Source organism: Falco peregrinus, chromosome 2 (genome assembly GCF_023634155.1).
Source record: "Falco peregrinus isolate bFalPer1 chromosome 2, bFalPer1.pri, whole genome shotgun sequence".
Taxonomy (NCBI): Eukaryota; Metazoa; Chordata; class Aves; order Falconiformes; family Falconidae; genus Falco; species Falco peregrinus.
The window spans coordinates 113,665,206-113,687,994 of record NC_073722.1 but is presented as its reverse complement, the minus strand read 5'-3'; the positions used below and the strand labels follow the sequence as shown (position 1 = coordinate 113,687,994).

Here is a 22,789-nt window from a genome sequence, read left to right as displayed (position 1 = left end):
TGCCCCAGCCTTGCTGTCGTTACCCAGCCGGCTGTGCCGGAGCCCGCGGGGCCCTCTGGGGTGTGTCAGCCCACACCATGCCCGCCACGCTGCCTCACACACCAGCACCCCTGCGGCTTGGCAGTGGGGTCAGGGACAGTGCCCTGGGGTCCTAGCTGCGGCCAGTCCTAATGGTGGCTGGCCCTAATAGTGGCCAGCCCTAATGGTGACCAGTTCGAATAGCAATGGGTCCTAATAGTGGCCAGCCCTAATAGTGACTGGTTCCAGTAGCAGCTGGTCCTAATGGTGACTGGTTCTAATGGTGGCTGGCCCTAACAGTGGCCAACCCTAATGGTGACCAGTTCAGATAGTGAGAGGTCCTAATAGTGGCCAGCCCTAATAGTGACTGGTCCTAGTAGTAACCAGTCCTAATAGTGGCCAGCCCTAACATTGACCAGTCCTAGTAGCAGCTGGTCCTCACAGTGACTAGTCCTGATACTGGCCTGTCCTAATACTGCCTGGTCTTAACACTGGCCAGTCCTAGTAGCAGCTGGTTTTAATAGTGCCCAGTCCTGACAGTGGCCGGTCCTAACAGTGGCTGGTCCTCACAGCGCGCGGTGCCGGCGGTGTCCCGCCTCCCAGTACCCGGTACGCCGGGGCAGAGGCTCGGGGCAGGTGGCAGGGGCTCAGCACCGCCCGCGCGCCGGCAGCCCCTGCGGGCCGCGGGGCCCAGGGAGCTGCCGCTGGGGCGGGGCCCCGCGGGAACACCCACGCATGACGCCATGGGCGGGCGCTCGGCGGGGCGGGACCCTGGGCGTCCCCGCCCCATGGGACCCCGCCCCCACAGAGACCCCGCCCCAGGGATGCCCCGCCCCGGTACCGCCCCCATGCCCAGCCCGGCCCAGGTGGAAGCGGCGGGGAGCGGCGGCTGGTGCCGGCGGGACGGGACCGGGAGCAGGGTCAGGACCGGGGCCGCGCCGAGGTGAGCGGGGCCGAGGGTGGGAGCGGGGCGGGGGTCCCGGTGCTTCCGTGCTTGCTCGGTTTCTTGCCGCTTTGTGACCGGGCGCGTCCCGCCAGCTTCCTCCTTCGCCCCGCCGCTCCCGCCCGGTTCGGCCCGGTCCGGGTGGGCGCCTGCTCCTGCACCCACCCCCCCCACCCCCACCCCGGACCCTTTGCCAGGGCGGCGCGGGTCCCCCCGCCAGGGCTGCGGCCGTGCCCCCCGGGGCGGGCAGATGGGGGGACCCTCCTCTTCCTCCTCTTCATCACGGGGGCAGGTGGGTGCGTGGCCCGGCGGGGTGGCCCGGCCGTGCTGCCGGGGCGGGCCCTGCTCGCTGCCCTGCCCGCTGCCCTGCCCGGGGCAGGAAGGCCCTAACCTACTTCTGGAGCTGATGGCCCGATAAACAAGCGGGCCGGCGGTTTTGCGGGTGGGTTTTCCCCCTCCCAGGTGAGCGAGGCTGGCAGCGCCCTGCGGAGCAGCAGCAGCCTCGATGTACAGGCGAGGGCGGGCAGGGTGCCGGGGGGGGGGCAGGGTGCCCCTGTAGGGACCATCGTCCTCCTGTCCCGCCGCTGGGGCTTTGTTGTCGCTGCTGGTGTGAGCTTTGGTTGGAGGCTTTGGCGCTCGCACGTGCTGCCGCCAGCCCCCTGCCAACAAAACCCTGCGACATCAGAAAGGTCCGGCCATCCTACATCCCTACGGGCATCCCGCAGGGAGCAGAGGGATGCTGGGTGGGCATGGTTTAGCCACTGGCTCTTTTGCTGTTGGCTCTCAGTGGTTTTGGGACAGAGGTGTGAGGCTGAGCGTTACCTTGGTCCTGCCCTGCCTTGCTGCCCACCAGCAGCACAGGGCAGAGCTGGCCCCACCAGGCTTGCCGGCAGCCAGGTTGTGGTGTCTACCGTAGCCTGAGACCCCGCAGCGTTCACTCAGCTCCCCACACCCACGCTCTGCAAGGGGGAAGGGGACCCGAGAGGCTGCCTTGTTGCCGCTGGGTCCCTGCAGCAAGAGGAAGTGCTTGCCCTCTTCCCCAGCACAGCATCATCCTTCCCACTGCAGGGAGCCAGGACCTTCTCCCGCCTGCATGTGCCCAGGTCCTGGATGGTCACTTCTGGGGATTTCCAGGGTGAGCTCATCATATTGTTGCTGTCCTGGGCTTGCAGTGCACTGGCCCAGCTGGAGGGTTTAGGAGCATCCCATGGCTATCCTGAGTGGGCAGATGCCACCCAGCTCAGCTCACTCCATTGTGCCCTCTGAAGGAGCATCCTTTGGCTCCTGCCTGTTTCTCAAGTGGGAAATAACCGGCTTGGAAGTGTCCCACCTCCAAAACGAGTTGGAGGGTTCAACTGCAGCCATGCCTGAGAGAAACCAGAGCTGCCTCTGCCTGGTGTACCCCAGGCACCACTGGCTTCACAAGTGGCTTCCTGGGCTCCCAGGCTGCCCTACCTGAGCTCTGTGGTTCCAAGCTCCTTTGCAATTAACGAGGTGATTGACACCTGTTGCTGCTTGCTCATTTGGAGGGTGGCTTCTGCAGGTTTTGCTCCTGTTTGCTGGAAAGCATGTGACTGAAGTGAGCTTCGGTAACCTTCCTTCTCCCCCCTACCCCACAGTGGGGGTTTCTCCAGCACTGCTGCAGCTGTGCTGGAAACTGCACCTGGAGGCGCTGTGAGCCCCGGGGTGAGAAAGGGTAAACCACAGTGTGTGGAGTGAGGTTTAATGCTGAAACAGCCACCTCGGTACAAATTCTGCAGGATGAGGCCGAGCCCGGTGTTTCTGTCAGATGCATGTGTGAGCGGCATTGCCAGAGCGTGGATGCTGGCAGGAGGAACAATAGATGCCGGTGGGTGCTGGAAATGCAGTGTTGTGAATCTGGGTGGGAAGGTTGCTGGCGGGGTAGTCTCTCTTTGGGGGGCTGCACTCCATGGGATGATATGGGGAATTCAGGTGGTGTTTGGCTGTGCTGGGGTGAAAGACGAGCATGTGGCTGTATTCTGAGTCTGCATTTTGCCCTTTGATAATGCTCCCATTTAACTCTTACAGTGAAGCTGAGGGATTCTCCCAAAGAAATCCTTATTCCTTCCCTTAGGTTATTGGTCTTGATCTGAAAACAAACCTTGGGATGAGCTTGGACTCAGAACAGTGCTTGTCCCCAAAGAAAGTGGGGGACTGCTGATGGAGAACCGGCCAGTGGGGGAGTTGTGAGGGGGTGTGGTGGTGGGAGCCCTGGTCCCACGTCCTAAAGCATCTGTGGCAGTGAGCTATGCTCTGTGAGGGGGGGGCTTGTCCTTCTCATGCTATCCCTTGCCTGCTGTGTGTGGGGAGCTGCCCAGGCTGGCGTGGGGCTCCTGTGATGTTTCCACATTTCTCACGGGCACTGGGAGCCCAGCAGGGACCTGAGCCCAGAGGAGCAAGCATGGGCTTGGTGCTGGCAGGGGCTCTGGTCCGAAGGAGTCAATTAGTGAAGGCTGAAAACTAATTACTTAAATCTATATGAACTCACAAGTGATGGGATCATAAACTCTCCTCTTGCGGAGCTTTTTAGCTAATGACTGCTGGTCCCTGCTGTCCTGGCAGGCTGGGAGATGTAATGTGACGAGCCCCCAGAGGGGATGGGTATGGTCTCTTTTAATTACAAGGCTCCAGAACTGTGGTTTGTTGGGAGCGTGGGATGCTCTGAGTTGTGGTTGTTTCCTGGCCTCTGAGTGAGTGCTGAAAGCTGTATGTCTGCTTGTGAGTATGGAAGCTGGTACCCTTTTTCTCACTTAATCCCCATTTCCTAAAAAAACAAAACAAAACCCAGTTGGCTGGTGGTTGCTCTCTTCATGAGCCATTTAGGGTGGGTAATGGATGGGGGGAGGGTGCTTTAGGGAAGGTCCATGTGCTGGGTGGCCCCAGGACCAACCCTGTCCTCTTCCTGGCCGCTGCACAGTACCCCTGTTCCCCCCTCATCCTTAGGAACCCACACCCTGAGGGCCAGCGTCGTGGGGTGCTGGTTGTGTTAGCTGAGCGCGGGATGGGGGCAACCCCCAAATAACCAGTTTGGGAGGGCAGGGGAGCAGCCTGCTCCCCTGGTGGAAATGAAGTGTTCATGGGGTTTACGTGCAAGGGCTTCCCCCCCATCCTCCAATACCTTAAATTTGGGGGAGTTGTACAGATTTTGATAAAGCCTTACAAGCTGCCCAGGGAAGGGACCAGCTCTCAGGCAGTGTGGCAGTGGGAAGGCAGGGAGGCTTATTGCATTGCAGTGCCTCAGTTTCCCCACCTATGAAATACCACAAATGAGTCAGAAAGCATGACTAGCTCCTGTAAAACCCACTGCTTATCACCTCAAGGGGAGTTTGAGCAGCCACTGGTGCAGGACTTGCTGCTGTGGCCATACCTTGAGAGGGGAGAATGTAGCTGTGAACAGACTCACTCAACAGCCGTGGTGCTGGGGGCTGCAGCAGGGCACGGGGGCAGGGAGGGAGCAGGGCAGTGCCCAGTGACGCTCCTCAACCTTTTCCTAGCAGCCCTTGGGTGGGAGGGAGAAATCAGCCAGCATGGGGGGCACGCTGTCTCTGTGCTGGATGTTCAGCCCTGTGGTGGGCTGCTCGGCCAGGTGGTCCTGCCCTCTGCTCCCATCCTGGGGGCTGCCACTTGCCCAGCCATCCCTCCCACCTACAGGTGCCTTTGAGCTGCTGCAGCCCAGGGCAATGGGCCCCTCCTTCTAGCAGTCTGTGTTGGTTTAGTGGGTTTTTTTAATTGGCCTTTTGCTTAAAAATAATAATTCCTGATGTATTCCTCTGGTCTGACAGACCTGCTTGGGGCAAGGGAGATGTGGCTGGTACCCCCCTGAGATGCTCAATGTGTCGGAGCATTCCCCCTCACTGTGGGGCTGCCTTTGCTCCCCATGCATCATGTGGCAGCTTGTGCCAGGGATTTGGCATGGTTATCCTTGTAATTTGCTGGCCTGCAGGAATGCCAAGACTGGGCTGGGAATGACCTCCCGTTATGTGTAAGCCCGAAGGCTGCACTCTGAGCTCATGGGCAGCCAGGGTGAATCCCCAGTGCTTGGCATTGCTGTGTCCTGTCCTTTCCTCAGCTCCTCCATGATGTGAGCAGGGAGATTTTGCTGGGACTGGCACAATGCTGCTGGCATAGGGCTTTTCCACAGGTGATGCCATGATCAGGGTGAAGTCTGCTCATGCACGTGGTGGCTTAACGCAGTCCAAGACTCCTGAGGAAGACATGGAGTTGGCTCCTTAAAAATCAGCATCTCAAGCCCCTACAGTGAGCTGTATGGCTTCCCTGTGGGTGCAACTCCCTGAGGTGGGATGGCAGGCAAGAGGAGGATGGTGAGGGAGACCCCATCACCAGCTCTTGGCAGCTGAAAGACTGCAAAGTGCGTTGCTGGCACAGGTCCATGGCAATGCTGCGATGGGGTGAGAGCATCACATGGTTTCAGTAGGCACCGGTGAGCATAGGATCCCTCGTGCTGGGCTTGCGCTGTGTTGGATGGAGATGAGCTGTTTGTGGTCAGGCTTTCCTCTGCAGGGTGTGGACCTGGGTGTTTCTGGCCTTGTGGCAATTGGGACCAAAGGGAACAAGGCTGAAGAGTGGCCCCCATTCGGCTGCTGGTGCTTGAGAGGATGGAGGGGTGCCAGGGAGCAGCCTTCCTGGGTTGCGCTGGGGCCAGGGGACCACTGAGGCTCAATGGAGTGTCTGAGGGGCAGCCCGCTGCCAGCCAAGGTGCCATCTTCATCCATGGCACAGAGGGACACTGCAAGGTCCTTGTCCCCTCTCCTCAGGGAGCTCCTTGCCCTGAGTGGGGATTGAAGGAGGCTGCTGGCATCCACCTGGGTCTCTCCCTTTGTACAGAATGGGGGCTGGCTGGGTGAGCAGCCTGTTGTACAAACCTTGAAATGGCTGAGCCGAGATAAGGAGCCTGTTCCCAGAGATAGGGAGCTGTAGCTGAGGGGGCGAGTCCTGCTGCCAGCCCAGGGCTCATCTTGTGTCTGGGATGAGCTGAATTCATTTGCAGGGCTGAGCACCACTTCCCACTGCCACATCCCACAAGGCACAGGGATGCTCAGAGCTCATGGCGAGGGGATCTTCTGCAAATACAGGGCGTTTCTCCCAGCACAGCGCTGCTCTGGGTGGCTCGGTGCTCTCTGAAACAGGCAGTGGGGGATTAGGGAAGTCTGCAAGTCCAGCTTGAGCCCTTGTGCCCAGAGTCACTGTCAAAATGAGTGTTCTGCAGAAGAACTGGAGGAAGAAAGTCCCCCTCCATCCCCATTGTCATCTTGCACCAAGAATTTTACTTCGAAGACGGAAGTGAGAATGAACTCAGTAATGACCTGTGGCGTGGGGGATCACGAGCAGACAGCCTGCAGGCAGGCTGCCCCCCTTGCCTTGGGTAAACAACCACCTGGGACCCTTCAGCCCCTTCCAGAAAGCGCAGCCAGGGCCACAGCACTTGCACCATCATGCCCGTGCACCCCATGTTTAAGCCAAGCTAATGAGGAATCAAAGTAGGTCTGAGTAATTACTCAGTTCTGAGATAAAATCAAGTTAGATCAATCCTGGTAGCCTGGGGAATCCGTGCGGCGCCTGGAAAAGAGCTTTCCTTGGGTTGGAGAGCACTGCAGCCCTGCCTGCGGTGCTGCCGCGGAGCAGCTGGCCCCTCTGCACGGTCACTGGTGGAGCTGCCCTTGCTGCCAGTGGTGGCTTTGCTCTTTCCAAAGCTGTTGGGGTGGCTCGAGGCCTCCACATGCATGTTCCCAGCTTGGCTTGGGCTCCAGCCCAACAAAAGGGCTGGTGGGCTGAGGGTCCCCTTGTGCAGCCATGGCCCCTCCAGCAGCACCCACCACCCCAGCTGGTGCGTCTTTGCTGTGGGAAGCAGAGAGTGGGTTTGTGCAGTGCCCCCTGTTTGAGGTTATTCTGCTGTGAGGGTCTGTGGACGCCCTGGAGCCCCTAGGGAAGGGGGAGTGGGGAGGTGTGGGGTGAGTGGTCAGTAGCACCGGGGGACCCCGGCTCACCAGGGCTCACTGCCCACCCCAGCAGGTCAAGAAGCCTTCAGATGCCAGCACTTGAACCGCTGGGACAGGGGGTTGTTGCACCAGTAAAAATTAATGCGGGTGGGAAACAGGCCATGGCTGAGATGCAGGAAATCCTCCGCATGGCTCTTCCCACCCACTCCCAGATGTCGCTGGCAAATCCTTCCCTCTCTTTGCTGATACCAGTAGCAGCACCCAGGATGGCCGGGCAGACCGGGACCACACACTCCCGGTGATCAGACCCTTGCGGCAGGGAAGTCCAGCACATGGCTGCCTTGTGCAGTGGCACGAGCAGCCATGCACCCTCCCCGGCTCCCACTTGCTCTGCCCACTGCACCTTTATCAGCAGCATCCAGCGCAGCACCCCCGGCCAGCGTGCTCTATCTCCCCGGGTAGCTTTGCTTCCTCCCAGGGCACGGCACTTGCCTGGGCTGAACAAACCCGCTGCAGTTGCCCAATGTCCTGCCTGATGTGGAAAATAGGAGAGGATTTCCTAATGGCAGCGTGGGTGAGGTACATGCCAGCTGCCTGCACGCCCCAGGGACCGGCCGGGCATCCAGAACCTGTCTTGCTACCCCAGCTGCACTGAAGATGGGGATTAAAGCTCCTGCTACTGTTGGTGCCGACTGCATGGGTCAGTGATGTGGGAGAGGGAGGGGGCAGCTTAAAATACCTCCTGAAACACAGCAGTCCTCTCTCAGGACTCAGAGTGAAACCTTGCGTGTCGCAGGTTTGCTGAGTGGTCCCATTGCAGTGGGGTGGGCACGCTTGGGGAAAAGATGGGGTTGCCTTCTCTGTGCTGGGAGGAGAAAAAAAAAATCAGCCTAATGTGGTGCCAGGGTGTGAAATGGCCATGTGTGAGCTGGGGGGGGGTTCTGTGCTGTGGGCATGGGGCTGTGCAGGGTCCCCAAGGGACAGGAGGGTTCCTGCAGCAGAGCTGTAAAGTGTATTCTGTTCTCTTTTTTTTTCTTTTTTTTTTTTTAAAAAAAAAAAAAAGGCCTGAGTACTTAAGCAGAGGTTGGGAGGAGGCAGGCAGCAGAGCCAGGCTGCTCCTTGCCTTGGGGGTTGGTGCTCTCCAGGTCTCCCCATTCGAGTGGGTCCATGAGGGGCTGAGGCGCACACAGGTCTGGGCTTTCCAAGAAGAAGGAAAAATGTTCAGATATTTAGTTCCCCATCCCATAATTATTTTTCCTTTTTTTCTTCTTCCCAATATTATCTTTTCATTTCAAGAGCTGTTTGTGCTGGACTACTTCTCTCAGATCTGAAACTTGAGACTGGAAAATGGTGAAAAAGCTTTTAGAAAGGGAACAGAAGGGGGGGAGGTGCTGGGCAGCCGCCCAGGGTCCTCCGCTCGGGTGCGAGTCCACAGGGACTTGAAGCTTAGAGCAATTGGACGAATTGACTTTCCTATCCAAGGCTCTTAATAACTAGGAGCACCTTTTAACAAGGCTCCAGGCTTGAGAGAGTCTTTAACACGCTCGTGAATCATTTACGGGCAGCCATTGGCGTGCAGCAGCGGCATGCTCTGCCCGATGGGCTCTTGGGTGTGAGCAACTGTGATGGCTGTGGGGCTTTTTCAGGGGCTCTGCGGCACTGCTGACCCCTTTCTCACTCCCGTACAAAGATGGAGAGGGAAGAGCAGGGGCGCATTGTGCTCACGGGGGTCCTGCTCCTGGCCCTACACCCTCGGGTGGCTCAGAGCTGCTTTCTCCTCCCTGCTTAATTGCACCGGCACGATGCGCTTTTTATTCCAGTACTGGTAATGTTGCCTCCCTCCACACCATCAGGCTCAGGAAAGCAATTCTGATCCTTCTTTGAGCATCTGTGCACCCACCATATGCTGCATACATCCTCCTCCAACCGGGGCTGCTCTGCAGTGCTGTCTACATGATGGTTGTGCTTGGTTGCCCCCAACTCTGCTCTGCAGGTTGCCACTTGGCCTTGCTGATGGTCCCTTTTGTGTTGCTTGGAGCATCCTGCAGTGATGCCTTGTATGAGCTGCATCAGTTTTTTCCATCACTTTCTTCCTTGGGCGTGCTTCCTCAGCATCTGTTGTGACTTACCCTGGGGCTAGGAGCCAGCACTCCTCACCCTCCCTGTACCTTGCCTGGCTGAAGACTAAAACCTCATCCCAGTTGCTCACCACTGACCCCAATACAGCTGCCCTCTTGGGAGAAGATGGGGGTTTCATGCCCCTGCTGCTGGATGTCAGGCTTTGGTGAGCTTCAGTGGGCAAGAGAGCTTTGAGAGGGAAGATGGTGATGTTGTGGGATCTCTTGTTCTTATTGACCAGACCAGCTTACCGCCCCTGCATCCCTCTGCCCATTTATCTCTCTCCCGTGAGAGATAGCAGCATCCTTAGTGCATTTTTCTTTCTCCCTGGAGATCTTTTCCAGCTTGAAGTGACATTGTGCTGCCCCCAGGACCCTTCTTCTAGCTCAAAGTGCACAGCTCCTGCCAAGCTTAGGACGTGCTTCTGCACCCCCCGCTGCTGTCACCTGCCTTGTCCCTGCAGCAGGGCATTCACACAGCTGTCATCCATCCATCCTGTCCCTGTCCCGTCCCTGTCCAGTGTGTGTGTCCATCCGGTCCGCCCCCCCCCCCCCGCAAGCCTCTCACTTCCCTTTCCTGACCCCAGAGCAAAGCCACTGCATCCCTCCTGGGGACTGTGCCAAGGCTCCCTCCGGACCCACAGCACCACTGGGTGGCCAGGATGTGCCCAGCAGATGGGATTGGTGCCAGGGCTGCTGGGTGGAGGGCAGTGCTACTGGTGGTGTTGTCCCGGGGTTGAAGGGGACCCGCAGTGCTGATGGCAGGGTTGCTCTGGCTGGAGGTGCTGGCCAGCCCGTTCTCATGCCAAGCGTGCTGGGCAAGAGTGGTGTCAGCACCAGAGAGGTTGGATGCCAGTGCAAAACATGTGGGGAGCTGGAAAACCCCTTCCCAGAACTGTCCCTAGGGGATTTCTGTGGCTGGCATGGGGTAAAACTTGTTGTGGGTCAGGATCTGTGCTCCGGGGTGGCCGCTGCACCCAGCCCATGTGGCCATGGGGACTTCAGCCCTTGGGGGCTGCTCTCCTCCTCCCTGCTCTCTCTTAGTGCCAAACATTGTGTTAATGCACAGAGCTGTGAAAACTGCTCCAGCCGTGCTGCGTGACCAGGACGGCAGGTGCCTGCCGGTTGTGCCAACTGCCCCGGGAGCTGCGTCACCTCGCTACTCCGGGGAGGCCAGCTCCATCCCTCCACCCATGCAGCACTGGGAGCCGGTGGGGAGTGGGGCTGGGCTGTTAGGTGGGCTGCAGAACTGCTGCACCAGGAAACACAGGGGTCCCTGCAGAGAGCTGCCTGGGGTGGGGTGGGATTTCAGGATGGGGGTGTAAGAGTGGGGCTGTGCAAGGGCACAGTGTCCTCTCGCACCTCTGAACGATGCAGTTTGGCTTCAGTTTCTGTGCTCCTGGCTCCCGCCACTGACAGCAATTCCCCAGTGCTGGAGGAGGATGAGGGTATCCCAGGGCTTGCTCTGATCCCAGCATGTTCCCATCCCTGGCTCTCCAGAGCAGCTGGCATCTCAAGTTCGTTGCTGGCTGCCCAGGGAGGAAAACAAACAGCGTCTCCAGCTCACCAGTGGGATGGAAAGTTTTGCTTGCTGGGGCTGGACTGCCTGGCTGGCATTGTCCCAGCTGCGCAGCTATTAAATACCTCGGCGAGGCACTCTCCTTCCATGCCCACTCTCGTGGGTGTCTCGCTTCCCGATACCTTTGCTTGGCAGCAGTGGGCAGAAACTCCCTGCCTGCCCCGTGCAGTTCCCCGGCCATGGAGCAAGGTGCACTGCTGCGAGTGGCGGCTCTTCCTCCTCCTGCCGCTGTGCCATGGCTGGTCCGTGTTGCCAGTGCCCAGCTGCCAGCGGCCCCATCCCCAAGGCCCAGGGAGTGTAGAGCTCAGCTCTCCCTCCGCCTGGGATGCTCCCGCAGCCCTCCCTGCTTTTCCACGCGTGGCTTTTCATTGCAGCCTTTCTGTCTGCCAGGTGAGGCAGGAGATCAGCCGTGTCCTGGTGCTGCCGTGCATGAAGGACGGAGGAGGAAGAGGAAGGCTGCGGTGGGTGTTTGCCATCAAGACGTGCTGTGTGGGATCCCTGCCACTCTTATGAGGTAGGGAGACCCTGGCTGACCCCCCAGGAGAAACTGGGAGCTGGTTGCTCCCAGCTTTGGCACTTAATGGCAGCAAGGGGTGAGGCAGCAGCTGAGCAGCTGGCAGCACCCAAGGGTGCTGCTTTGGTGCACCTGGGGAGGAGGGGAGGCAGGCAGCATGCTGGGATGCTGCCTGTGATCACAGGTGCTGCCTCCAGCAATATCTCACGTGGTCCTGGTGTTGTCTGTGTGATGGCTGCCTTGCGTCTTCCCGTCTAGATCCCCACCATGAACCATATTTGTCGCCCTGGCCAGAGAGGAGCAGGGTTAATCTGGCCTGCCCTGCCACCAGCCAGGGCTGCTGGTGCCCTTGGATGGAGGGGTCTTAGCGAAGCCACTGCCCTGGTTGTGCCTGGCATTTCCCCAGCCACACGCGTTTCACGTGTCCCCAGTATCTCATCCAGCGGTACCACAGCCAGCCCTGCAGGAGGGGAGCATAGCACGAGTCTCAGTGCAGAGGCAGGCAGGGGCAGCAGGCTGTCACCTGGCCCAGGAGCTGATGGAGGGCAGTGGTGCCTTCTAGCACCACCAGTTCCAGGCTCCCACGTCCCCAGGGAACTGGTGATGGGCTCCTGCATCCTGCAGGTCCCATGGGGTCCCCATGCTCCTAAAGCCAAGTTTTGCTTGTGGTGGGGTCTGAGGGGTGGGTTATGCTTGCGGCTTGGGGTGCTGGGAGAGCTATAAATGTGTCCCTGTGCTGGCTTCTGCTTCAGGAACAGGCTGCCAAGAGGGACCCTGTTGCAGAGGGGGCTACTGGGGTCCTGGTCACTCAGCTGATTGCCTGAGTGCGGTTACTGAAGGAGAGTGGAGCTGTACGAGGCTGGTTATTCGGATCCTGGGCAGAGAGGAGCTGAGCCTGTGCATCAAGCTGGGATTTGGCAGCCAGTGGCACTGTTGGACTCTGAGCTTGACTCGGTGGTGGTGGGTGACAGCAGAGGAGCCACAGTAGGCTGCCTGGTTCTCCCAGGGGACTCTACCATCCCGCTTAGGTGGAGAGGGCCAGCTCCCAGCTCCCTTAGGGAGCAGATCCCATGGGAATGCCAGTTGCTTATGGCCAGCCCGTGGCAGGGCTCGGCGCACGCCACACAGGGGGAGCATGGCAGGAGGCACTGTCCCTGTGCTGGCACATAGTCGGGGGGATGAGAAGAGGACAGCGGGGTTGTGCCTCCCTTTGAGAGCCTCCATAGCCCCTAATAGGATCTGGGACTTGCTCCCTTGCACTCGGATGGAATTACCTTGCCTTCGAGGTCCTGCCTGGTAGAGCCAGGCTACAGGGACCCTCGGGAGGGGATTGCTCGAGGAATTAACCGCCTCTTAGCCATTAAGCTTCACCTTACTTGCACGTGGGGCCAGGGAGGATTCCATCTCCCAGCCTGGCATGTGTATACATGCCCCGAAGGGGAATATCCCGCATCTCCCCTCCCATGGGACACCCATACACACACACGGCAGGTCCCGGCTCCATGGCTGGAGGTGACATGGGCTGCCCCAACCACTCGCTGCAGCAGGAGCTGTCCCCTATGTGGGGGCTGTGGTGCAGGTGGGGGTGTGAATCGGGTGTTTTCAGGCTTTGTGTGTCTCCTGCCTGGCTGCATCCCCTCGTGTCTCACCCTGCCCTGCATGGGCAAGGTGGGTGCTTTGCAGACCCCTCAGGAGCGCCTGTGAGCCCCCATCTGCTCTGTCGCTGTACCAAACCAGGGGGGCCAATGTCCCCATGTCTGAGAGCTGTGGCTGTGTGCCATGGGCCAGGCCAGGGCTTGCAGGGATCCCCCCCATGTCTCCCATGCAGATGCCAAGTTGCTCAGGCACATCCTGATGGGGTGTGAAACCTGGGTATCCCACAGGTGCTGCTGGGCTGCTGGGGATGCTCTGACCCCATTGCTCTTGCCATCCCTTGCTCTGCTTCCAGCAGGTGAAAGGGCAGTACTGGGGTGTGATGGAAGCCCTCCTGTCCACCCAAACCCAGGGAGGCGATGAAGGTTCTGGGGATGCAGTGGCTGGGCTGATGGCAGCGAGATCTCAGCAGCACAGCTGGTGGCCCAGGGGGCTGAGGCAGTGAGATCCCACTGTTGAGGCCCCGTCTCCCACTGGGACCCAGCCTTTCCACACACACAAACACCAGGGGAGAATTTTCCTTCCTCTCTCGCTGACTCCTTGCACCCTCCCAGCCTGCCAACTGCTGCCGGCCCGAGATGTCAGCCGGCGACAAGAACAGGGGCTGCCGCTCCAGCAGCAGCCGCCTGCAGAGCAAGAAGCCCCCCAACCTTTCCATCGTCATCCCCCCCCGGGAGGCAGAGGAGGATGGCATCCGTAAGGAGGTGAGTGACAGGGCTGGGCTTGGGGGGCTGCCATCCCCAGGGCACCACCCCCCGCCATGCCATCCTGTCCCTAATGCCTTGCTCTGCCTTCCAGCCCTCCAAGGTTCCCATCTACCGAAAGAGTAAGAGCCTGCAGGAGCCCCGCTCAAAAGGATCTGACAGCTTGGAGCACCGGCCCGGCTTCCGCCGGCAGACTTCCCTGTCCCAGAGCATCCGCAAGTGAGGGCCAGGGAGCAGCAGCGTGAGGGCAGGGTTGGCTCTGGCAGCGGCTGGGTCACTGGAGAGGTCCCTCGGTCCTCGTTGGGGTGTTGTGGCTGTGGGATAGAAGGTCATGTCTCAGAATGGAATGCCTTAGAGGGTTTTGTGCAGCCAGCTCTGCTTTGACTCACTGGTATCTGCCTGGGGATAATCCTGCAGCAGAATGGTTTAGTGCCAATTCACACCATTTTTTTTCTATGTTGGGGAAGTTTCTCAGCCCTGTTTATGTAGGACTTTCACAGGCACCTCAGGATGGACATCTGCTGCAGCCTTGAGCTGATGCACTGTCCTGTGCGAAGTGCAAGTGTCGATGGAGTTACCTCTCCAGAGAGACCCAAAGGCCAGCAGCCCCCTCCCTTCCCTTTCCCCTTCCCTGAGACCCACAGCAAGGTCAAAACCTCCCTGCTGCGGGCTGGGCTGGGCCACCCCAACCCAAATCACCTACCAGATGGGATGCCAGGTGGAATGGCAGTACCTGGGGTGGGGGGACCAGCTGGGTGACCAGTGTGCACATTGTGTGTCCAGGGGCACAGCACAATGGTTTGGCATCAGCAGCGACTGGGAGGGGAAGCGGCAGCAGTGGCAGCGCAAGAGCTTGCAGCACTGCAGCATGAGATATGGCAAGCTGAAGCCTGCCTACCGTGACATGGAGCTGCCCAGCCAGGAGGTGCCCTCCTTCCAAGGCACCGAGTCACCCAAGACTGCCAAGATGCCCAAGGTAGAGCCCGGGACGTGGGGTCGGGCTGCCAGCCTTGCTTTCCCAGCACCGACACCTCTTCCCTCCTCCAGATCGTGGACCCCCTGGCCAGGGGCCGTCCCTTCCGCCATCCTGATGAGACTGACCGTCCCCACACACCTCACCACGTCCTGCCCCCACTCACCCCCAGCGTTGTCTCCTTGGCATCCTTCAACAGCATCCGCTCCGGCTACAGCCGCCTGCCGCGCAGGAAGAGGGAGTCTGTTGCCCACATGAGCTTCAAGGCGGCCGCAGCCCTTCTCCGCGTGAGTTTTGGGGACCTGGGGAGCATCATGATCTTCCTGAAGTTTCAGCTCTGTCTCTTGCCCATCGTCTTTGCTTCTTGGCTTTTTGCTTTGCACAGAGATCTCTGACTCTCCAGCATGGCTTTGAGGGGGGAGGCTCTGGTGAGTTTTAGCCTGGGCTCTGCTTAAAAAGAGAATTTCTAGTGAGGACTGGACATCCCAAGAAAAAAGCAGTTTCTGGGTTTCACTGTTGAGGCACCAGGAAGCTTCTCTGGCAGCTCTCTAGCCCCTGGGGAGCCCTGAGTAACCCTTGGGTATGGGTTTGTGGGACTGGGACCGAATGGGATTCACTTGTCATGCTGATTGACGTGGTCATGGTCCAACACTGGCCCTGAGGAGCTAAAGGCAGCAGCATCTGCTGCCAACCCCTGCTGCCTACCCTTCCCACCCTGGGGGATATGGTGTCCAGTTGGGACTTAATGCTTTGCACTTTGGGGAGGGAAGCTCTGAGAAACCCTCAGTGCTGCAAAATCTGAGGGCCTTCTGGTTGCTTACCTGCATTTGCTTCACTTGCCAAAGGGACGCTCTGTCCTGGAGCCGCTGGCTCCCAAGCAGAGGAGTAACAAGAGGAGCTTCATGTACCCCAGCTTCATGGACGAGGACATGGTGGATGCTGCCGATACCCTGGACTCATCCTTCTTCAGTAAGGCAAGCGCCGTTCCACACCTGGAGCAGGGAGGGGTCCCCCTGCCCCTGCACAGGGACTGGATGTGGAGCGGAGCTCTGACGGAGACCCCTGTGTTGGTGCTTTGCCCTGCCCCAGGAGCAGGGGCATCAGCGACTGTTGTGCCCAGTGCTGTGGTGCTCCCTGGGAGTGGCAGGGAGCAATGCCACCACCATCATGGGGATGTGTCACACCCTGTGACATGCAGTTGGTGGGATGTCAGTGGGGGTTACCCCCTCCCTGGGTTCTGGAACCAGGCAGAGCTGGGTTAGTAGTTGATGGACATGCTCGGTCAGGGGAAGGTTTCTCACCCTTTGCATGCATCCAAGAACATGCCTCCATCCTCCTTTCAGATGGACATGCATGACGAGACGTACTCCATGCCCGATGATGTCTTCGAGTCGCCGCCTCTATCGGCCACGTACTTACGCATGCACCCGGTGGGGGAGGATGCCAGGTTGTCTCCTGAGGTGGAGCAGCCCACCCAGTGAGTACTGGCTCTCAGCAGGGGCTGCCCCTGAGGCTGCCCAGATGCCCTGCTGCAGTCAGGACAATGTCCCTAGCCATCCCTGCCGTGGGCACCAGGCACTTTCAGCTCGCTTCTGGGAGGATGAAGCCAAGAGGTGCCCCTAGCCCTCATTCCGGGGCATCCTCGGGGCTGTGGCTGTGGGGTATTTCTCAACTGGTCCCTTTCAGCAGGTGTGATGGCTTTCTCTTCTCTCTGCAGGCGGGAGGGTACCCAGCTTGCTTCAGCCTCAGCTGGCACCAGCCCAGCTCCCCGGCGAGGCAGGCGCATCGCTTCCAAAGTGAAGCACTTTGCTTTTGACCGCAAGAAACGCTACTACGGGCTGGGGGTGGTAGGGAAGTGGCTGAACAGGACGTACCGCCGCAGCCTGAGCAGCATCGTGCAGTCGCAGCTGGAGATCACAGACAGCCACCGGTAAGGGGGGACTGATGGGGTGGGGTGGGCATGGGGCTCCTCAGGGCTCCCCAGCTGTAACTCAGATGTGTCCCCCCCTCAATGCTTGGGGACCAGGGCTCAGGGGACTGCAGCATCCCTTTGCCCAGCCATCCCTGAGCTGCTCAAGTTTTGGGTCCTTTCCTCCACAGGCCGTATTTCACATACTGGATCACCTTTGTCCACATCCTCATCACCTTGCTGGTCATTGGCACCTATGGCATTGCCCCCATTGGCTTCACCCAGCACGTGACGACAGAGTTAGTAAGTTTAAGAGCTACTGGCCAGGGCGGTCCCCTTCCAGCTGTCCAGTGACATGTCTGGCTCTGAAATGGCAACCAGCTAACTGCTGAGGAAAGCCAGGCTGATGGGGTTGATCCTGGGAACCTGCAGCCGGCTGTGTTGCTCCCTGGCACCCAGGCCAGAGAGGAGAGTAGGCATCCATCTTTGGGGGGGGGGGCGCTGTGACAACCAGTGTTCCATGCCTGATGTGCTCCCTGCTAGGAGTGGGAGCATCTCAGGGTGCTGCTGGCTCCTGCTGTTGGAGAGGCTCCATTAAGTAGCCAGGACAGGAGGGGTGCGTGTTCTGGAGGAGCAGCAGCATGTTGCAGCAGCGTGCGTGCTGGCAGCAGAGCCGCTCTCCCTCCCATGTTGCTGGTGGGACGCAGCAGCCCTTCCCCTCGGATGAAGGGGGCTGCCCAGCCCTGTCATGAGCAGACAGAGGGGGCTGCACCCCTACACGGCCGGCTCCCTTGGCAGGAGCTGACCCTGGCCTGGCCCGGCAGGTGCTGAGGAACAAGGGTGTCTACGAGAGCGTTAAGTACATCCAGCAGGAGAACTTCTGGATCGGGCCCAGCTCGGTAAGGGCTCCACTGCCCCTCACCCCCTGGCCTGAGGCTCTGCCCTCTGGCAGCTTCTGCTCCCCCTGCGTCGAGCCAAGGGGGGTCCCTGGGGGGAGAGCTCAACCCCTCGTCCCAGCCTGCTGCCCTGGGCCCTTGGTGTACTCATCCTTCTGGGACCCAGTGCCTGGTCCCTGGCCAGGCTGGAGGCTCAGCAGTGCTTCCCAGAGCTGCAGCATCACAGTAGGGTGGTCAGCAGAGACCACATCCCCTTCCCCACCCACCTTCCCTCCACTGGTGTAACTGAGACTCTGGGCTCTCACCTGTGAGGACCCCCTGCCCCTGCTGAGTGCTCCCTGGGGGCAGCTGGAGGAAGGGGAGGTGCAGGCGGCCATGGGACATCCCCCCTGGACGGACATCCCCCCTGGACTGACATCTCCCTCCCAGATCGACCTGATCCACCTGGGAGCCAAGTTCTCCCCCTGCATCCGGAAGGATCGGCAGGTGGAGCGGCTCATCCAGCGCGAGCGGGACCGGGAGCGTGGCTCTGGCTGCTGTGTTCAGAACGACAACTCGGGCTGCATCCAGACCCTGCCGCAGGACTGTTCGGTGCGTGCCACCGTGGGCCCTGGGAAGTGCTGGGGAAAAGGGGGAAACCATCGGCGCCCTGCATAGCACCAGGGCAGGATGCATGCAGGCTCAGAGTGGTGCATTCACTGCTGTATCCTTAGTGTCTCCATCCTCATTGCAGGAGACACTAGCAACGTTCATCAAGTGGCCAGGCACCAATGCACCGGCCAGGGGCTCGGGTGAGAAGCGGACATCAGGGGCTGTGTGTCACCAGGACCCCAGGTAGGAGTGACAGCTGGGGAGAGGCAGCACGGTCACTTGGCTGTATGCAGGGCATGGTGGGGGTGCTGCTGGGGCTGCATTTTTCAGCTTGGGTGCCTTGAATCCCCTTGTCCAAGGGGCTGGGGGACTCTTCCATACTGTAGGAGAATGATAAGGAAGAGGGAATTGGTGAGGAAACTGAGGTGGGGTCTGTCTTAAACATAGGTGGTGACAGGTGACAGCATTGTCTTGCGCTGGTCCCTGCCTGCTCTGCTGCGCTGGTATGGGTGATGCTGTGAGCAGGCATCAATGGGGTTGTCTGGCAGATGTGAGTGCTGCGGGTGCTGCAGGACACTGATGTGCAGGATCCCTCCCAAGCCAGGGGAGGGGGCAGGTCCCAGGACTGTCTGTGCCCAAGGGGCATTACTGGTCTGCAGAGAGGGATGTGTTGGAGGGGGGACCCCACCTGACTCCCTACCCCCATCCTCCTGGCAGGACTTGTGAGGAGCCAGCATCCAACCCACCCCACGTGTGGCCAGACGACATCACCAAGTGGCCGGTAAGAGCCCAGTGCCACCATAAGCTGGCTGGCACTGTGGGGAGGCACAGTGGGCAATGAGCCAGGCAAGGGGCTGCAGGGAGAGCCTTGGGCCAGCCCCTGACCACAGCTTCTCTCTCATGCCTCTAGATCTGCACCTACGAGACCAAAACCAACCACACGGGCTTCGCCCACATGGACTGCCAGATCAAGGGCAGGCCCTGCTGCATCGGCACCAAGGGCAGGTGGGTCACAACGATGGAGGCACCCAGACGGGGCTCAGCTCCCCCCTCTGCCCTGCTGCCTCTTGTTGCCTCATCAGTGTCCAGAGCTGTGCCAGGGAGAGAGGGAGGTTATGGAGCCTCGGCGGGGGTGTGGGAAGCATGGCGGTGGCAGAAATGGCTATGGGAGCAGAGGGGGATGCTTGAGGGGAAATGGGGAGCGAGCTCTGCCCTGAGCAAGCCTGCTCCCTGCGTCTGCCCAGCTGTGAGATCACGACGCGGGAATACTGCGAGTTCATGCATGGCTACTTCCATGAGGAGGCAACGCTCTGCTCACAGGTGAGCAAGGCTGGAGGGGGGGTATGTGGGACAATTCTGGCAGGCAGGTTGTGCATCATTGTGCTGATGCCAAAGGGCTTTATAATATCCCACCAGGAATGGGATGGGTGTGAGCAGGGGGATGCCCAACTATCAGCTGGACTGCTGCTGCTGCTGTGTGCCCGCCTCGCTGGTGTGGGGCAGGAGGGGATGTAGGGCTTCAGCTGGGCAGCACCTGTGTCCTTGGGAAAGGCACATCCCAGGCAGGAAAACGGCCCTTGAGCATCTCCTGGGGCACTGGGGATGCTTGGTTGCTCCCTGCCCAATACCTGGGCAATGTGGGTCCACCACTACCACCCAGGGTCGTGTGTCTCCCCCCCACCAACTGACACATGGCATCACTGGCCTATGCATCCCTGTGGCTTTGGGATTGGGGCTGAGCCCCCTGTCACCCCCCAACCCCATCTGCCTTTGCAGGTGCACTGCCTGGATGAGGTCTGTGGTCTCCTGCCCTTCCTCAACCCAGAGGTCCCCGACCAGTTCTACCGCCTGTGGCTGTCCCTGTTCCTGCACGCTGGGTGAGCCACAGCACACACACACCCCTGCCCTGGGGGATGGGGGGACTGGAGTATCCATTGGGATGGTCTTCCAATCCCTGATCCCTGATGGGTTGGGAGAGAAGAGGAGAGCACACCCCCAGGCTACAACAGGTGCCATCAGTGGAGGGTGTTTTGTAAGAATTCTGGTGCCCCAGGGCAGCGGGTGGGAGGGCTAGGCAGGAGCTCTGGCAGGGCAGGGGTCTCTAACACAGGGTGTTTTCCTCCAGCGTCATCCATTGCCTGGTGTCAGTGACTTTCCAGATGACAGTGCTGAGGGACCTGGAGAAGCTGGCAGGCTGGCATCGCATCTCCATCATTTTCATCCTCAGTGGCATCACGGGCAATCTGGCCAGTGCCATCTTCCTGCCGTACAGGGCAGAGGTGAGGGTTGCGGGGGGGCTCTGCCCTCATCACCCTGAAACCAGTCAGCTCCCCTGGGGACTAAAGGACACCCCTCCCCATCCCTGTCCTGGCAGAGGCTTAGGGAGGGGGCTGCAGCACAAAGCGCTCGTGCCTTGGCACGTTTTGCCACGGTGGGGTGGGAGGCTGGTGTCCATGTGGCACAGTCTGCCCACGTGTCGGACTCGCACGTGCTGCATGGGCCACACGTTGCCACGTGTCGGTGTGTGTGTGGGGTTCCTGGGCGGGCAGATGGCTAATCTGCTGGAGCGAAACACTGCCAGGCTTTAAATGAGATCACGCTGAGTGCCCTAATCCCACCTGGGGGTTCATCAGGATGGGGGCGGGGGGCTGTGGCATGGGAGGAGGTGATGCTGCCTGGCTGCTGAGTCATGGAAAGTACAGGTTCTGTTGAAACAGTACCAGCGTGCTCCTCTCCTCTTTCTCCCGTGCCAGGGCTTCTGCCCCTGAGCTCCACACCAGTTTGACTGCAGCCCTTGGAGGGATGTGGGAGCCAAATGCATTTTGCGTGGGGAAGAGACAGTCCCTGGGGACACGGGGATGTGTCCAGGGTGATGTTTGCAGATCTGGCCATGACTTCCCCCATCCCTGCAGGTGGGCCCTGCTGGGTCCCAGTTTGGCTTGCTAGCCTGCCTCTTCGTGGAGCTCTTCCAGAGCTGGCAAGTGCTGGAGAAACCCTGGAAAGCCTTCCTCAACCTCTTCGGCATTGTCCTCTTCCTCTTCATCTGCGGCCTTTTGCCATGGATAGATAACATCGCTCACCTCTTTGGCTTCCTCAGCGGCCTCCTCCTCTCCTTTGCCTTCCTGCCCTACATCACCTTTGGCACAGTGGACAAGTACCGTAAGCGAGCCATGATCATAGTCTCCTTGCTGGTCTTCATGGGGCTCTTTGCCTCGCTGGTGGTCTGGCTCTACGTCTACCCTGTGAACTGGCGCTGGGTGGAATATCTCACTTGCCTGCCCTTCACCAGCAAGTTCTGCGAGAAGTATGAGCTGGAGCAGGTCCTGCACTGACTCTGCTGGTGGGGCTGGGGCTGGGAGAGGCACCGGCAGTGATGCTTCCTGTGGGGTAGGTCTTCCTTAGCCTGGAGGAAACGGCAGCAGCTTCTCTGGGGTGGGACAGACCCTGGGGCACAGCTTCACCCTCGGGCTCACCCCTGTTAAACACTGGGGATGCAGTGGGGAGCAGGGCTGGAGCCAACCCTGCTTTGCACCCCTTTGGGGCTGCCTCTTGACCCTGAAAAAGCCATAACTGGTTCGGGTGCTGACCCTGGCTGCTGCCTGCATGGGGAAAGGGCCGAGGGAAGCGGGATTTTGGTGCAGCCATGGCCAGGCTGGGCTCCCAGCCCTGGGGCTGAAGCTGCTGAGGTCTCCTGCCTGTGCCTCTGCCTGCCTGGGACCCCATCCCACCTCGGTGCCCCCTGGGTGCTGCAGCTCATACTGTGAACACAACCCCCTTTTTTGCAGGGGCACTTTTTTTATTTTTATTCTTTTACCAGCAGCTCTTTAGGCTGAGGGTTTCCCCCACTTTGGGCTCCCCAGGACCTCTGCTGTGGCCATGAGGTGTTCAATGCTGGGATTTGAAGGTATTATTCAGCCCCACTCTAGCATCTGATGCTCCCTTGAGGCCATAGAAGGAGACTTGTACTTTCCACCTGGGTTCCTCGTGGGATGGAGAGGCAGGACTTGGGCCCAGAGGGACTTCTTTTCCCTTTATTTCAGTGAAATTACATTTTTGGAAGCAGAGAAGCAGCACATACTGCATTTGTAGTGCCATGCCAAGGAGGCAAGCATGGAGAACAACACCCTGGAGGGGTGGGGGTGTTGTGTGGCAGCCCCTGAAACCCACAGACCTTTTGGGAAGCCATTGGTGTTCCCACCTTTCACTCTGCCTCGAGTCCCTGCTGTTACCCCTTTCCCTTTCTCAAAGCATAGAGACCTGGGTAACTCTCCTTCCTCAAACAGAGAAGTGCTGAGGGGGGCAGTTGCCTTCCCCCTCCCCCGCCCGAGGCTGTACGTCCCCACCTACCCCTAGCCCTGGGCTGCTACTCCCCAGCATCTCCTCCTCCCTCCCACCGGCTGTGGCATGAAGGCAGGTCCTTCCTGGGGTCCGGGTGACCCCTCTGGGCTGGTTTGGACCCAGGCTGGTGCCAGGCTGTCCCTCCCCTGGTACATGTTGCTTTGGTGCTGCTGGGGCTCAGCACTGTTAAATGGAGGAAGGTGGGAATCCCCCAGCCGGGATGTCCTGGCGTGAGTATTCAAGGGCTGGGAGCTCCGCTCCTGTTGTCCATAACTGTTCCCCGGCTGAGCCCAGGAGCTCTGTGGCACCTTGTGTCCCTCCTTCCACCATGGGCCAGTTCTCATCCCTGCTCTGTCCCTCTGGTTGCTGCTCCAGCCAAAGACAGACACTTCACCTCATTTGTCTCTTTTTGATACTTTTTTTAAAAGCTGTGGGTTTTTTCCCCCCCTTAATAAATTTCTACCTGTATTTAATGAGACGCACAAGGCCTCTTCTCCTTTCTCAGCCACAGGGATGCAGCACTTCTAGGGGGTTCTGGTTGTTTTTGTAATGGTTGGTGTGGAAGGGAAGGAGAAT

General features: G+C 59.6%; 1 protein-coding gene across 1 annotated transcript; it reads left to right on the top strand.

Annotated features, from left to right (window-relative positions):
- The first annotated feature begins 830 nt into the window (after positions 1 to 830).
- Positions 831 to 22,691, top strand: RHBDF2 (rhomboid 5 homolog 2). Its single transcript, XM_055797396.1, has 19 exons — positions 831 to 961; positions 11,026 to 11,149; positions 13,357 to 13,506; positions 13,601 to 13,725; positions 14,290 to 14,482; positions 14,554 to 14,766; positions 15,325 to 15,453; positions 15,823 to 15,956; positions 16,197 to 16,409; positions 16,580 to 16,691; positions 17,213 to 17,287; positions 17,714 to 17,875; positions 18,018 to 18,118; positions 18,593 to 18,656; positions 18,786 to 18,880; positions 19,120 to 19,195; positions 19,652 to 19,752; positions 20,001 to 20,154; positions 20,788 to 22,691. Exons 3-19 carry the CDS (start codon positions 13,381 to 13,383, stop codon positions 21,205 to 21,207), a joined length of 2,493 nt encoding a protein of 830 aa, XP_055653371.1. The 5' UTR covers positions 831 to 961; positions 11,026 to 11,149; positions 13,357 to 13,380; the 3' UTR covers positions 21,208 to 22,691.
- The last annotated feature ends 98 nt before the right edge of the window (positions 22,692 to 22,789 follow it).

Bases quoted from the DNA above. Each gene is read 5' to 3' on its own strand.
- RHBDF2 (XM_055797396.1), top strand. From the start codon at position 13,381: ATGTCAGCCGGCGACAAGAACAGGGGCTGCCGCTCCAGCAGCAGCCGC. The intron at 13,726-14,289 runs GTGAGGGCCAGG...TTGTGTGTCCAG, and splicing joins CTGTCCCAGAGCATCCGCAA to GGGCACAGCACAATGGTTTG. The intron at 15,454-15,822 runs GCAAGCGCCGTT...TCCTCCTTTCAG, and splicing joins ACTCATCCTTCTTCAGTAAG to ATGGACATGCATGACGAGAC.